Source organism: Typha latifolia, chromosome 4, assembly GCF_019914945.1.
Source record: "Typha latifolia isolate L0001 chromosome 4, TyphaL0001v2, whole genome shotgun sequence".
In the NCBI taxonomy this organism is placed as follows: domain Eukaryota; kingdom Viridiplantae; phylum Streptophyta; class Magnoliopsida; order Poales; family Typhaceae; genus Typha; species Typha latifolia.
This window is the reverse complement of record NC_133089.1, coordinates 13,308,814-13,323,034: the sequence shown is the minus strand read 5'-3', so window position 1 is coordinate 13,323,034 and position 14,221 is coordinate 13,308,814. Positions and strand designations below refer to the sequence as shown.

The window sequence follows — 14,221 nt, the reverse complement described above, 5'->3', positions numbered from 1 at the left end:
AAAAATTATTTTTATGTTGATTTATATTCTGAAATAAGAATGCAATAATTATCTTTAATATAATATAAAGTGAAGAAAATATTATGTTTTATTTTTTATAAAATTATTATATATACTATTTGATTTGATATAAAGTAAGTTGATAGGATATATATACATATATCAAATATAAATTAGTAATTAACATATTATACATACTTTTAATAAATATTCTATGATAATAAAAAAATTATTTCTAAGTGTAAGGGAGTTAAGGATTGGTCTAAATTTCTTGGCCTTCGTTATCTTATAGAATACGAATATATTTATTCTAGTATAAATCTTTTTATAGTGGTAACCAAATAAACAACTACTGAAGTTTAGACTAGTATAGTTACACCCACTTCGCATCTCTCATTTTTTATATAATATTTTTATATTTATTAATTATTATTTTATCTTTGAAAATATATCATTTGAATCGTCTATCATTTTAATCTCTTTCTCCTTTTCTCGTTCATCCGTTTTAAAGAATATTTTAATCCTTTGCTAAACTATCATTTCTAAACACAATAATAATATATACAAGTATAAACTCTCTTATTTTATTGAAAAATTAGAATACTATATATATATAATACCACCTTCCTAATAATCCTAGGTATTGATGGGATGTTAGAAGCTTCCCATGTCCTGATCTTGGTGAGATAATATCTACATGATCAAGATAGCATTCTTTTATCTCTACTTTTTATTTGCTAAGGAATGTCTCTCTCCATACATAGCTAGTCCCATGACATGGACTTTATATTCTACTCTGTGGCTTGTCAATGCAAAAGGCTAATGCCTAATGGTAGTGATAAAGACTACAGAGACAAGTCTTGCAATCAAGATAAGGAGATATGTTTAAAAGAATAAAAAGAAGAAAAAGGAGTGCAATCTGAACAAGTCATAGGCATCATAAACTTGATAAGAGATGTTAAAAAAGAAAGGCCAAAAATATATTATGCAATCTAATCTAAACTAAGGTATGTGGAGCGAGCGAATAGTATGTCTATTTATTGTTTCAGTATTGATTTATTCATGCAGATTTATATTTTTATTTTCGCCAATTTATTATGTATCTTTTTTTACTTCTTATATCATCGATAAATACCAAAATAAAATCCTGCACTTATCTATTATACTTATAACAACCTCTTTAATTAACTAAATTAGAAAATCTTTGTACACTTAAATACGTTATTTTCTAGTCATAATGTCGACATAGATCCGAACTATTTAGTAGTCTAAGTGTATAGTTGTTATCAAATTATTCTAAATTCAAAGAAAGATACACGTCCTAATTGTAACACACCGTATTAATTAATTAAGTGACGTGGACATACGAGAATTAGAGAGTGACATGGCGATCCGAAACGAGGGCAGCCACTTCCCAACTCGTGGGACCACGAGAGAGGCACGGCTAGGATGGGCGGTGACCGCATCCCGCCACGCGTTCCCGTCCCGCTTTCTTTCTACCCCTCGCCACTCAGGTTCCATGGAAGTCGCACTTTATCCTACGAGGCATCCACGCCACCCTATAATCTTACGCGGCATCCACGTCACCCTCCCAGCGCTCGTTGCCTCTCTCCGAATGAAGAGAAATTTGTCTATAGTACTCTACAATAATACCAAATTGTGCTTTGTAAAGCAAAAGTACAGGGCTGGAATGTGAAATTCGGGTAAATATAGGGTGTATTATGTAAAATACTCCTCGCCATAGTGCGACTAAAAGTAACCGGAAGTATCCAACTCGAGTTGACGTGGCGGGAGTTGGTACGCCAGAACCACGATCTCGTGGTTCAAGGCTCGTCCTGGATCCGTTCATTCTATGTGCGACAATTTTGCCGATATCAGCTGGGCCCCACCACTAAAAAAAGGGATCTTTTGATGACATGTCTTTTTACTGCTCATTACTTTAAGATATTTTTAAACATAAACATTCTATATTTTTTATAGGTCCCTTTTTCATATTTACTCTATTTTTGGGGTCAGAAGTGTAATATTTCGAAGAAACCCAATTTCTATTATTCCGATAAACCCTTGATAACAGGATGTTGACCAGGGTTTATCACCGTTTTAAAGGTATATTAGTATTACTCTCGTAATCTCGTTGAATAAAAAACACTTATTCGCCGATAAAGTGGCCTTTATCCTCGAACTAAAACGGGCGCATCTCGTCACCTCCGATGTATAAAATCCCGTAATCAGACTCCTTTCGAACGACTCCTCTTCCTTCTCTCTCTTCTCCCCATCCCTCCCATGGCAACCGAGAAGCTCCTCCCGAGCGCTTCCTCCGATTCCGTCGAGGACGAGGAGACCGCCTACGACTCCGACGAGAAGGTCGCGATCGCCATCTCGTCCGACGACGACGAATCCTCGTCGGAGTCCTCCTCGCCGCCGCCCTTCTCATGGCGAAAGCTCTGGCTCTTCACTGGCCCGGGATTCCTCATGTGCATCGCCTTCTTGGATCCCGGAAACCTGGAAGGCGACCTCCAAGCCGGCGCAATCGCCGGGTACTCGCTCCTTTGGCTCCTCCTCTGGGCCACCGTCATGGGCCTCCTAGTACAGGTCTTGTCCGCGAGGCTCGGGGTCGCCACGGGGAGGCACCTCGCCGAGCTTTGCCGTGAAGAGTACCCGGGTTGGGCGAGAGTGGCGCTTTGGGTCATGGCGGAGTTTGCCCTTATCGGCGCCGATATTCAGGAGGTTATCGGTAGTGCGATTGCGATCAAGATTCTCAGTGGCGGGACGATTCCGCTCTGGGGTGGGGTTGTCATCACGGCGTTGGATTGGTACGTAATATTTTCTTCATACTGTTTTCTATTTGTTAGTTCTTCCTCTGTTATGAAAGCAGTTTAATTTGATTTGGATTCAGATTGCTTTTTTTCACCCTTTTTTCATCTTTGATTTGTTTTTGTTTTTCTTCGCAACTGGATTGGGAGGTTTTGGATGCGATTCTTGATTTGCTGGTGTAAAGTCGGGAGTTTGGGAATGTTGTATGCTCTTTTGCGTGTTGATGGTTTTGTTTCGGTTTGAAAGCAGTTTACTTTGATTTAGATTTCGGATTTGTTCTATTTTTTTCGCAGTTAGTAATTTTTTTTACTGTTTAGTTTGCTTCTTTCTGAATGATACTGTCATTAACTTGGCAGTATATCAGATGGATCATGTTAACAGAGGAACTCAATGGACAAAAAAATATCTATTTTGAGCTATTCTGGATTTAAAGCTTTTATGTTAATCTGTACGAAAGAATTACTATGCTAATTGCACTATCATCATAGAGTACTTCGGTTAGCTATATAATTGAAGATAGTTTTCATCTATGTAGTTGGCTTGCTCTTTTATGCTGATCTGAGAAAATTCTGTGTATTAACTACAAGGCCATCCATCCTGTTGACAGCTTCATCTTTCTGTTCCTTGAGAACTATGGTGTGCGGAAACTAGAAGCAGTCTTTGGGGTTCTTATAGCAACAATGGCAATATCATTCGCAATAATGTTTGGTGAAACCCGACCCAGTGGAAAGGAGCTTCTAATTGGTAGATATTGCTCGCAGCCTTTGGTGCTTCGTTCTCCGACATACTGACGATCATTTTCTTATGTTCTGTACTAAACTCTTGTGCAAGAACTGATTTCATTTGTTTCTGCAGGTGCTATAGTTCCAAAGCTGAGCTCCAAAACCATAAAGCAGGCAGTGGGGGTCGTGGGTTGCATAATCATGCCTCATAATGTTTTCTTGCATTCTGCACTTGTACAGTCGAGAAGGATCGACACTAACAAGAAATCCCGTGTTCGAGAAGCAATACATTATTATTCCATAGAGTCAACTTTAGCTCTCGTCATTTCCTTCATAATCAATGTATGTGTAACGACAGTTTTTGCTAAGGGATTTTATGGTTCTAAAGAGGCTAGCAGCATTGGTCTTGAGAACGCTGGGCAGTTTCTGCAAGAGAAATACGGGGGTCGGCTATTTCCTATTCTTTACATCTGGGGTATAGGGTTGTTAGCATCTGGACAAAGTAGCACAATCACTGGCACTTATGCCGGGCAGTTTATTATGGGAGGCTTTCTGAATCTTCGTTTAAAGAAGTGGGTGCGGGCACTGATCACTCGAAGCTTTGCAATTGTGCCAACTATCATCGTGGCTTTATGTTTTGACACTGACGGTCCTACTATGGATATTCTGAATGAGTCGCTTAATGTGCTTCAATCTGTCCAGATTCCATTTGCCCTGATTCCTCTTATCACTTTGGTCTCGAAGGAACAAGTTATGGGAGCTTTCAGGATTGGTTCTGTTACCAAAGTAAGTTGCCAATCCTTAGTAGAACTGTCAATTTTGGAACTCTTCATTTGTTGTCATGACTGCTTATCTGTGTAAATAATATGCTGGGCCATAAGTAGGTTTCAAATGAGCACAGAGGCATTTACTCCTCAATTTGCTTGGTGGAAAATCACCTTCAAGTAGGCAGAAGATCCTGTTTGGAAGATACCTGCTTGATAGTTATTAGCTAATCTTTGTCAAGAAGCATCTCTTTATTAACTTTAGGCAATCCTTCTCACCAGACCCGTCATAGAATCATGCTTGTTGAAATATAACTTAAAATTGTTCTGGGAATTGTGAATGTTCCTCTTCATTGTATTATTATTATCAGTTGCTCTGGAGTTTGAAAGAGGCAACTGATTTGGATTTCTCCATTATAGGTCCACGAATAGTCATCTTACTCATGTTTACTATACGATTTCATGATACATAGTCAAAAGGTTAATGAGCTTATATCATGCCATTAGTTACTTCTTTTGCAACTATTTTACTGAAGGATGATTAGTCTAGTTACCATTCTTTTTATGCTTCCTCCAATTAGAGAAATGAAATTTGTGCTGTGGATATTATCATGTTAAAATCCTTCAATTCCTGACTAAAAAGTGAACTAAATTTGAACATTTCTGCAAATAACAATGTTACTCACATGATAGCATTACCCTGGCTGGACTTTATATTTTATTTTTATAGATCTCTTGCTTATTTGGAGTGATACCTATCATTTTTTTAACCTCCTTTGCACCCCTATTATATTTCAATATTCATTTGCTTAATTATCAAAATCTATCCTATTTACTTCTAGGCCACTTTTGGGTCCTCAATCAGTAGTTTAAAGCATGAATAATCTTTTTTCAGTTCTGAAATATAGTTGTGTTTTGGTTCTTAGATATAACTACTTATTGTGAAACTATTCCTTATTACTTGTGCAAAATAAATATAATGCCTACTAGCTCTTAAATATATATATATATATATATATATATATATGTATTGTCATCAATACCTTTTTATGTTCACAAGAGTAACAATTTGTCTTAATCCTCGCAAAAACTATATCTTTGATATGACATATTTTGGCTCCTTGGACGAAAGAAATAACATGCATGGAAAGTGAATACTCCTATTTCAAGTGTACTGCTCTTACTCTTACTCTTACTCCTGGTTTCGTTTTGGCAGTTGATAAGCTGGGTGGTTGTGGTCTTCCTAATAATCATCAACGGGTATCTACTTCTGGATTTTGTTTCTGCTGAAGTTCGTGGGCCTTTGCTTGGTTCTGCAATGGGTATTGCCTTGGCAGTTTATGTCGTATTTGTCATTTATCTCATCTTGCGAGATACTGCTCTATATAACCGACTTGCCTCAGCAGTCCACAAGAGCTCTTGAGCACTCATAGCTTATCAGGACAAACAATTGCTTTGCCATTTACAAGCATCAAGAGATTAGACAAGAGTCACAGCAAATCTAGCAAAATCCGATAAGATCTTGACAGTCGACTATTATCTTCTTTCAATTAGGTTGCTGCCTTTAGTTGAATTCCTACTGTTTCGATCCTGCGGCCCCTGTGCATGAAGAAGCTAATCTTTTTCTTATGGCTGCACCTTAGAGAAGAAAGTTAAAACTTTTGTAAATCCTTCAAAAAGCTAATTCAGGTTCAGGGCAAACCAAATAATGTAATCTATTGTGAGCTGAGATAAATGGCTATGACCTGATGTAATTTTAGTTTATTCCATCTCAATTCTTTCTCTGTTTTAATCTCTAATTTGTTGCTTGATAGTCCTTAAAAAGTCTGTCTGATTTTTTTTTTCCCTTTCAAATTGTTTAAATCTAAGAACATAACATACTGCACCTTCGGTGGATTATATCTAGTGGCTCAATCTTTTCTACTCCCGGATACCAATTAGTTTCCTCTTATTTGTGAATACATATGTCTTTATCTTAAAAGTTGGGTATAGTTATTGGTATCCGTATGGACATCTTGAGAGTCCCTGCACAAAATAGGTTAAGGTCTTCAAGGTACCAGGCTCTAGCAAGCTTACAAACTAAGAGCTATAGTTATTTGAATCGGATGAGACAAGCGGTTGAGCCATTAAATTGAGATGAGTCGAGCCACTAAGATAGGCGGCCACCGCCCAGATAATTTGCCCATAATATGGTGATTGGCTTCTTCTAATTGATCAATAATTTGACAACCAATCAAAATCTGAACCCCAACTGTAGTAGACTAAACACGGGATATTTCTTTTAAAGGTTTTGGAGATCTAATTGTATTATATTAGGACCCTAGAGATAGTTAAGCTTTTTTTCAATTACCGAGATAGATCCTGTACTCTTTCTTATAAGCAAACTAATAGAGTAGAAAATTTATATTATTTAGCAAATTGAGCCTCTTGGGCAAATAGAGTAGAAATTTTAGGTTGTCTTGGAGGAGGAGTATATATGTGCATGCTTCACGTCCTTGCCAAAGACCCGTGGTCGTTTCAGGGGGTTTATGCTGCTCCCTGTCCTAATAAGTTTTAACTCTCTTTTGCATATGAAAATCTTCTAATGCTCCCACACCACATGTATGCTGCCCTCAAGAACCTAACTCATGCAGAATCTATTTCGACTAATGGAAAACTCCTAGACCTAGTTGACTGCTCAAGGTGACCCACCTTTTGAAGGGTAATGCTGCTCTTCTCCTTTCAATCTTTACCTTGAGCCTTGCTCCACCCTGCCCCAAAAATAGTTCAATCCCACCTCTCCTCCATTGGTAGGTACTCCCTTTCTCTTTTGCTATGGAGGCCTCTCCTCCTCCCCACCTCACCCTCCCTTCTTTCATGGAGGTTTGAAGCCGTCGCAATAGCCTTTGGGCTCTTGAACCACCACCTGCCAAGTATCTAATAGCAGTAGATTTGTCTGCTCCCATCACAGAGATCACAACATTACCGAAAACCTCAATCTCCAATATAAAAGTGGTTAAATTATATTCTAACTCTCAAACTATGACTCGGTATAATTTTACATTCTTATAAATAAAAAAGATATAATTTAATTCAATTCTATATACTTGTATTTTAGTTCAGCTTAACATTATCTAACTGGAAAAGGGAGAAGAACTTCCTCCCTTAAAATCTATATGGTTAAATGTAGGAGTCCTCTTGTACTTATACATAAAATTAATTTACCCTTGCTATTCTTATTTCTTATTAACTAAAGTGAGACAGTTTTCATCCCAGAGATCGTCTAAAATTACTAAAATGTCTTTGTTATTATATTGGTTTGATAAATTGATTGGAGAAGGATAATTTGGGCGGATTCTGTTAATGAGGACGAACTCTCTATAATTATAGGGACTGTATTATTATAAAAAAGTTATATAGGGGGTAAATTGATTTCATACGTAAGTACAGGAGAGAGGTAAAGTAATGTAGTTACCTTAATCCAAGACCATTATTACAAACAGAGGTTATAGGGACCTATTGCCAAATATACTTAAATATAGGGCCTTAAATGAAAATCGACTCTCCCCCTGCAATCTTACTTTATACTGACTTCGAAAAAACCACGATTTTGGGACTTTTCTTCTACACTTGTCCCGGTTATTAGTCGAAGACGAGCTGCGCTCTATTTTGGTGGGGTTTCTATTAGGGTTTTTGGCTGCCGATCTCTTTTTCCGGTGGGGATTTCGAATCCTCTTGCTTCGCCGGATCGAAGAGAAGTCGATTGGAGATCCCAATTCTAGCCTTTTATCTACTTCTCTCTGTTTTCGGTCTTTCTCGAGCCAATGCGATAGGAATACTTGGAGAGAAGCTGAGTAGCTGGCGACGATGAATGTTCCTATAATCGGTAGGTTTCTTGCTCTTTTCTCTGCTCTTTTTGTCCCTTTCGAGGTTAAAGTTTCAATCTTTTTGTGTTTTCCTTCTATTCTTCATTAATTTGGAGTAGATTTGGGGAAATAGAAGTTGTAATCGTTTTTGGGTTGTGAAGATCCACTGCAGGGGGATTTCCCGGAGGTGATAGAGGAGTATTTGCAGCATGGGAACATGAAATGTATCGCCTTTAATCGCCGAGGAACTCTTCTCGCGGGTGAATATTTCTCTCTCCGCTTCTTGTTTCTTCTCACATGGAACTGATCTGTAGCTTGCGAGTTGTAATTGTCCGAAGAAGGGCGGATTTTTTTTATATGTGTGATCAAACTGACAATATTATGTCTGTTATTTTGTAAAGAAGCTTAGGAAAGGTCTCTTGAATAGAAGAAACACTAAGAATCTTTGATGCCTTGCCCACATTCTGAGCCATGGTCTAATTCGCACAATGTCAACCACGAATAGCTTGAGGAAATTGTCTTTGTGGTTGTTCTGACATAGTAAAGCCATATGATACTATCTGTTTGCACTCTAACATGAACCTAGAGGTTTTCATTTATCGGCTATCATTACAGTCTATATTTTGGCCCATACTGAAGTTGGTACGAGCAAACCGGCATACAGCATGGAAGAGCCTAGGTTATATCGGAAGCAGTAGGGAGTGGAATAATAGATATTAAACTTTTAGGTCTTGAGGAAAAGTTGGCGAGGAAGCATTTTTGAGATTTAAAGGGAATGGACGGCACATGGCTAAATTTTATTGGAGACCTGTAGTGAGCTCTCAAGTCAAAGATGCTGGATGTGGATAATCCCACTTTGTGCATGCCAACCCTAGTTTGATCAATGAGAATGAAAATCTTCTGCTAATCTTTCCTTTTGGTAGAGAAGAACATAGAAATATATGAGAGGGTATTTCTTCGTTAGGATTCAAAGGGATGGGTAAATAACATAGTGAAGTTAGGTCTGATCTCCTAAATTTGTTTAATTTGCAACCACACATTCTTCTACTAAAAACTTGTTTAATCGTGCTAAATTCTTGAAATTTAACTTCCTAAATAGAAAGACATTTTCTTTCATTTGAAGAAGGGAGCAAGCGCTATTATGCTAAAAGTTGTTGGCTATTTGTTAACAACCTAGAGAGCTATCAGCTATGTCATCTTTGCCTGTTCATAGGTCTCTCTAGAGTACTTCCTCACTTTTGCAACCTCTAAGAGCGTAATATTTCACTTATCCTCTAAAGCCAGATATATCAGTTCCATCCAATGATAATTCTTACATGAATCAACCATGATCTATTTCCTTTTTAATCTTTTGCATCTTCTCAGATAAAATAAGAAATTAAAATTGATCTTGAATGCCCACCTGACAAGATTTGAGAAATGGAAATGCTCCAAAGACCTACTCAACTAGTTTGCTTATGAGTTTGTAGAATTCTTTACTTTCAAATCGAGTGTAGCAAAGGGATTCTTCTAAGAGAAACTTTAGTGGAAACAGGGGTCAAACGACTTTGATGAGCTGTCTTAGTAGTAAAGTAATACCACAAAGTCTTAATAGATAGAAAGAGGAGAAATCAATAAACCCTAGCCCCTTGGCTAGACTTGAGAAAGAAGAGATAGAGAAGAAAATACTCTGACTCACATAAAGCAACCTATATATAGTCTTCTAATCAAATTAATCCCTTAAGGAAAGAAAACCAATCCAAACCTAATCAAACTTTTGAAATAAATTAACTCAACCAAGGATCATGTTATTGGGCATTCGAACAGCCCGAGGGGCGTTCAAACACATTGGCAAACCTTGCTTTCGGCCAAAAGCGTTCTGATATTGTTCTAATGGAACGATGACCTTTGTTGTCGGGTGGCCTAGGATTCATCCGTTTCTATGAATCTCCTCCCACGGTCAGATGTCGTCTTCTTTGGTAAGTAGACTGGAATGAGGTGATTAAACATCTATTCCTATCACATAACCGGTAGTCACTCCCATGTAGTCAGTTTCTGGAGTTGTTCTTTCTCCATCAGCCAAATGAACTGCTTCAAGGACCAGATTTCTGACAGCTATTAGGAGTGATGGTAGCTTTCTTCCCTAATAGAGTTTTCTTCTCAGGATGGACAGTAGGATAAATACCAGTCTAGTAACAAGTTTTAGATTGTTACAATTGTTCTGATAGCATATAGTTATTTACTATTATGGCGGTATATTAAGAGCTTTCCATGATTGACTGGTGACCAATAAAAGTATTCTGCTGAAAACTTGCAGGCATAAACAGCCTTGATTTTTTTAAAAAAATCCAATCCTTGAGAATGCTATAAAAGACTCTTTCTTAGGAGTTAGGACGTTTGCTGACTTATTATGGCATATTATTTCAAATATCAGTTTTTATTTTCTGCGAGATATCAAACTAATTTCATCAGATAATTGATTCTATGTCCTTAAGTTGCAATAGTACCTGAAACAGCATGCCCTTGAAATTCACCAAATATGCATCTTTGGGCTTGCTATACTAGCCAAGAATCTTGTCGATTCAACTATCATATTTTGCTGCTATTTGTCAGTCTTTGTTTTTTCTTTTCCTATACTCTATGCATGTTTAACTGGTTTGACGATTTTCTGTTTTATGATATCAACTTTCATTGTCTGTTAACTTGACTGTCTCCAAACTTCCTCTGATTTAATAACCATCCTTTCTTGAGACATTTGCTCTTTGGAAAATAGAAACCATTACTTCTGCTTTATGGAAGTTAGTATATTACAACTGATTATTTTTTTTTGCATTGTTATCTTACTGTTTTCCAGTTGTTATCTATTTTATGTGCTTTTAAGAATGGCCTTCTACTGTAAATAAACATATAAAATAAATTCTCCTTTTCATGTATGTGTATGCACATGAGCTCGTTCTTGCAAGTCGACAACAGTAGGGTGATTTGGACCAGGGATGAGGGATGTGATATGAATGATGGTAACTCTACCACTAGGGTGTGCCCAAGGATAAGCAAGATATAATATTTTTCATATTAGTTCCATTAACATCTTTGAATAATGTAGAGGCAGGAAGGTGTGCAGTTGAATACTTCCTTCGCGCGGCACAGAAAAATCAAAGAAAAGGGCTTTTTCTTACGTCTTTGTTAATATGGAGAACTTATTGTAAGGTCACTCTTCAGATAACTAATTATAATGTACATATCTTGCAATAATGAAAGCTTCTTTGTACATATGTTCCAGAACTCAAGTTTGTTACTCAGTCTGTCACTGACTCACTACCTGTAGTATAATATACTGATTTAAATTGCCTCTAGTTGTGTATTTCTCCATGTCTGTTAGAATATCTCCATCAGTATTTACCACAGATATTATCTCATTAAATATGTGACTTGCTAAAAATTTGGTCACTGAATTGCATCAGTATTTCCATGACTTAAATCTTCTTTTTATGCAAAGAAATACTAACTCATGTTTAGTCTTTTAGTCATTTGCGTTCCATATTCAGTTTCTAATTTAGTCCGATATCTATCATGGAGTTGTTAGGACTGATTAAAAGTTGAATCTTCTCCTTCTGTTCAGCTGGCTGTGCCGATGGAAGCTGTGTTATTTGGGATTTTGAGACTAGAGGGGTTGCGAAGGAACTTCGTGATAAAGATTGTATTGCACCAATAACAAGTGTTTGCTGGTCCAAGTTTGGTCGCCATTTACTTGCTTCTGCTACAGATAAGTCTTTGACACTTTGGAATGTAATAAGTGGGGAGAAAGTTACTCGTATTACTCTGCAGCAAACTACTCTACATGCCTCTCTCCATCCGGGTTCTTGCACTCCATCTGTTTGCTTAGCTTGTCCTCTTTCTTCTGCCCCTATCCTGGTTGATTTAAACACCGGTAGCTCCACTGTTCTGCCAGTTTCAGTGATAATTCCAGGGAATGGACCTCCTCTCCATTCACGCAATAAATTTTCAGATGGTTCTCCACCTTTCACTCCCACTGCAGCAACTTTTAACAAGTTTGGAGATTTAATATATGTGGGGAACTCCAAAGGTGAAATACTCATTACTGATTCTAAGAACATTCAGGTACATGCAATAATACCGATTTCTGGGGGCGCTGTTGTTAAGGATATTGTTTTCAGTAGGAACGGTCAGTATCTGCTAACAAATTCAAATGATCGAGTTATTAGAGTTTATGAGAACCTTCTGTCTCAGAAAGGTGCGACAAATGAGCTTGAAAAATTGAGCAGCAAGAATGATGCATATGAAGGGATCGAGAAGTTGAAAGTTAATGGGTCCCAGTGTCTGATCCTTTTCCGGGAGTTCCAGGATGCAGTGACAAAAATACAATGGAAAGCACCATGTTTTAGTGGTGATGGTGAATGGATTGTTGGGGCGTCTGCTAGCAAAGGGGAGCATAAGTTATACATATGGGATAGAGCTGGATATCTTGTGAAAATCCTAGAAGGTCCCAAAGAAGCCCTGATAGACCTTGCATGGCATCCTGTTCGTCCACTGGTTGTTTCTGTTTCTGTTGCAGGCTTGATATACATATGGGCCAAAGACTACACGGAGAACTGGAGTGCATTTGCTCCAGATTTCAAAGAGCTAGAGGAAAATGAAGAGTATGTTGAGAGAGAAGATGAATTTGATTTGATGCCCGAGGCAGAAAAGGTAACTTTATGCTTTGATTGGTTTTTGTCATTGTATATAAACTTGTTTAGATGCATCTGAAACTGTTTATTTGCAGGTGAAAGAATTGGATGTCAATCAAGATGAGGAAATTGATATTGTTACGGTGGAGAAGGATTCAGGTTTTAGTGATTCAGACACATCACAGGAAGAACTATTTTTCTTGCCTGCAATTCCTTCCCCAGATGTTCTTGAACAGCAGGACAAGTGCCTTGGAAGCTCATCAAAGTTAGAGGACAGCAATCATTCTGGCTCACCTTTCTCCATGGAGGCGGTGCAAAATGGCCAGGCGATTCCTGCAGCTTCCAGTCCGCTGGAAGGTAAGCAAACTGCCTTCTGTAAGCCTGCAAGTTTTTTGACTACTGATATGCTATTGTCATATTTATGTAAAACCTTGACCGGAGATTTGTTATGGATTCTTGTTTGCTTCCTAAAAATTAATCTGAAGTCTGATTTGGGCTTTTCCTATCTGCAGTGATTGGTAATTCTGCTGCGGAAGAAGCAGCGGAGGCGACAAACTCGAAGAGGAAAAGGAAGCCATCGGCCAAAGGGCTCGAGTTACAGGCCGAGAAGGGAAAGAAGCCCTCGGCAAAGAACAAGTCTTCGAGCAAGTCCTCAAAATCCAAAAACAAGCATGGGGACACAAATGGCTTTGCACTTGATGATGATCTATCTGACGAGTACTTGTAGACATTGTAACCGATTCCAAATTTCGTCTAACATAATTCAATGTTTCAAATGCTGCAATTGGTAATGAAATTCAGCAGTATGTGTAGTGATTTGGAATGAATAGGCCTGCAATTTCACAGATGCAAAAATGCTGGCAATTCCACAGATGCAAAAATGCTGGAAACAAAAACACTAAGAACATAATTTTTCTCACTTTTACCTATGGCAAGGGTAATAGTGTAACACACTGGATTATTACATTTGTTGGTGAAGCTAAAAAGGTTTTTTCTACCAAAAATCCACTTAGGTTTTTATATCTGTGAGTGGTTTGTTTTCAATTTTCATTGCAAATGAGGTTCTTTTTCTTTATTTCTTCTAAGTTTCATTAAATACTGATTAGGAAATATGAGAGAGAGAGAAATGATTAGTACCCTCTTATTCTTCTTCTTTTTTAATGTATTCTAACTGTAATTTATGATGTTTTTAAGTAAATACTGTAATTTATTTGCAATATAGATTAAGTACTTTTGGTGATAAATTTAGTGCACCAAAAAATTAAAACAACTTAATCTATGTTACAAATAGATTACAATATTTACTTAAAAAATTATAAATTATAGTTAGAATTTCGAACTTAAATTACGAATTTCTTAATAGACTATGAATTTTAAATCACGAAGAAAAGAATCATCACCAGCATAAG

The 14,221-nt window shown here is 37.4% G+C and overlaps 2 protein-coding genes across 2 annotated transcripts; both read left to right on the top strand.

Annotated features, from left to right (window-relative positions):
- The first annotated feature begins 2,217 nt into the window (after positions 1-2,217).
- LOC140787536 (metal transporter Nramp2-like) lies at positions 2,218-6,075 on the top strand. The gene is made up of 4 exons (XM_073136507.1): positions 2,218-2,813; positions 3,422-3,558; positions 3,670-4,322; positions 5,517-6,075. The coding sequence occupies exons 1-4, from the start codon at positions 2,284-2,286 to the stop codon at positions 5,721-5,723; spliced, it is 1,527 nt and encodes a 508-aa protein (XP_072992608.1). The 5' UTR covers positions 2,218-2,283; the 3' UTR covers positions 5,724-6,075.
- Positions 6,076-7,891: 1,816 nt separating this feature from the next.
- LOC140787481 (protein RBL) lies at positions 7,892-13,667 on the top strand. Its single transcript, XM_073136411.1, has 5 exons — positions 7,892-8,165; positions 8,307-8,405; positions 11,744-12,831; positions 12,908-13,169; positions 13,325-13,667. The coding sequence occupies exons 1-5, from the start codon at positions 8,147-8,149 to the stop codon at positions 13,537-13,539; spliced, it is 1,683 nt and encodes a 560-aa protein (XP_072992512.1). The 5' UTR covers positions 7,892-8,146; the 3' UTR covers positions 13,540-13,667.
- Positions 13,668-14,221: the final 554 nt, after the last annotated feature.

What these genes read in the sequence shown, in the direction of transcription:
- LOC140787536 (XM_073136507.1), top strand. Translation starts at nt 2,284, where the DNA reads ATGGCAACCGAGAAGCTCCTCCCGAGCGCTTCCTCCGATTCCGTCGAG. An exon ending in TGGAAAGGAGCTTCTAATTG is followed by an intron (nt 3,559 to 3,669) that starts GTAGATATTGCT and finishes TTGTTTCTGCAG; the next exon opens with GTGCTATAGTTCCAAAGCTG. An exon ending in GGATTGGTTCTGTTACCAAA is followed by an intron (nt 4,323 to 5,516) that starts GTAAGTTGCCAA and finishes TCGTTTTGGCAG; the next exon opens with TTGATAAGCTGGGTGGTTGT.
- LOC140787481 (XM_073136411.1), top strand. An exon ending in CCGAGGAACTCTTCTCGCGG is followed by an intron (nt 8,406 to 11,743) that starts GTGAATATTTCT and finishes CCTTCTGTTCAG; the next exon opens with CTGGCTGTGCCGATGGAAGC. An exon ending in AGCTTCCAGTCCGCTGGAAG is followed by an intron (nt 13,170 to 13,324) that starts GTAAGCAAACTG and finishes TCCTATCTGCAG; the next exon opens with TGATTGGTAATTCTGCTGCG.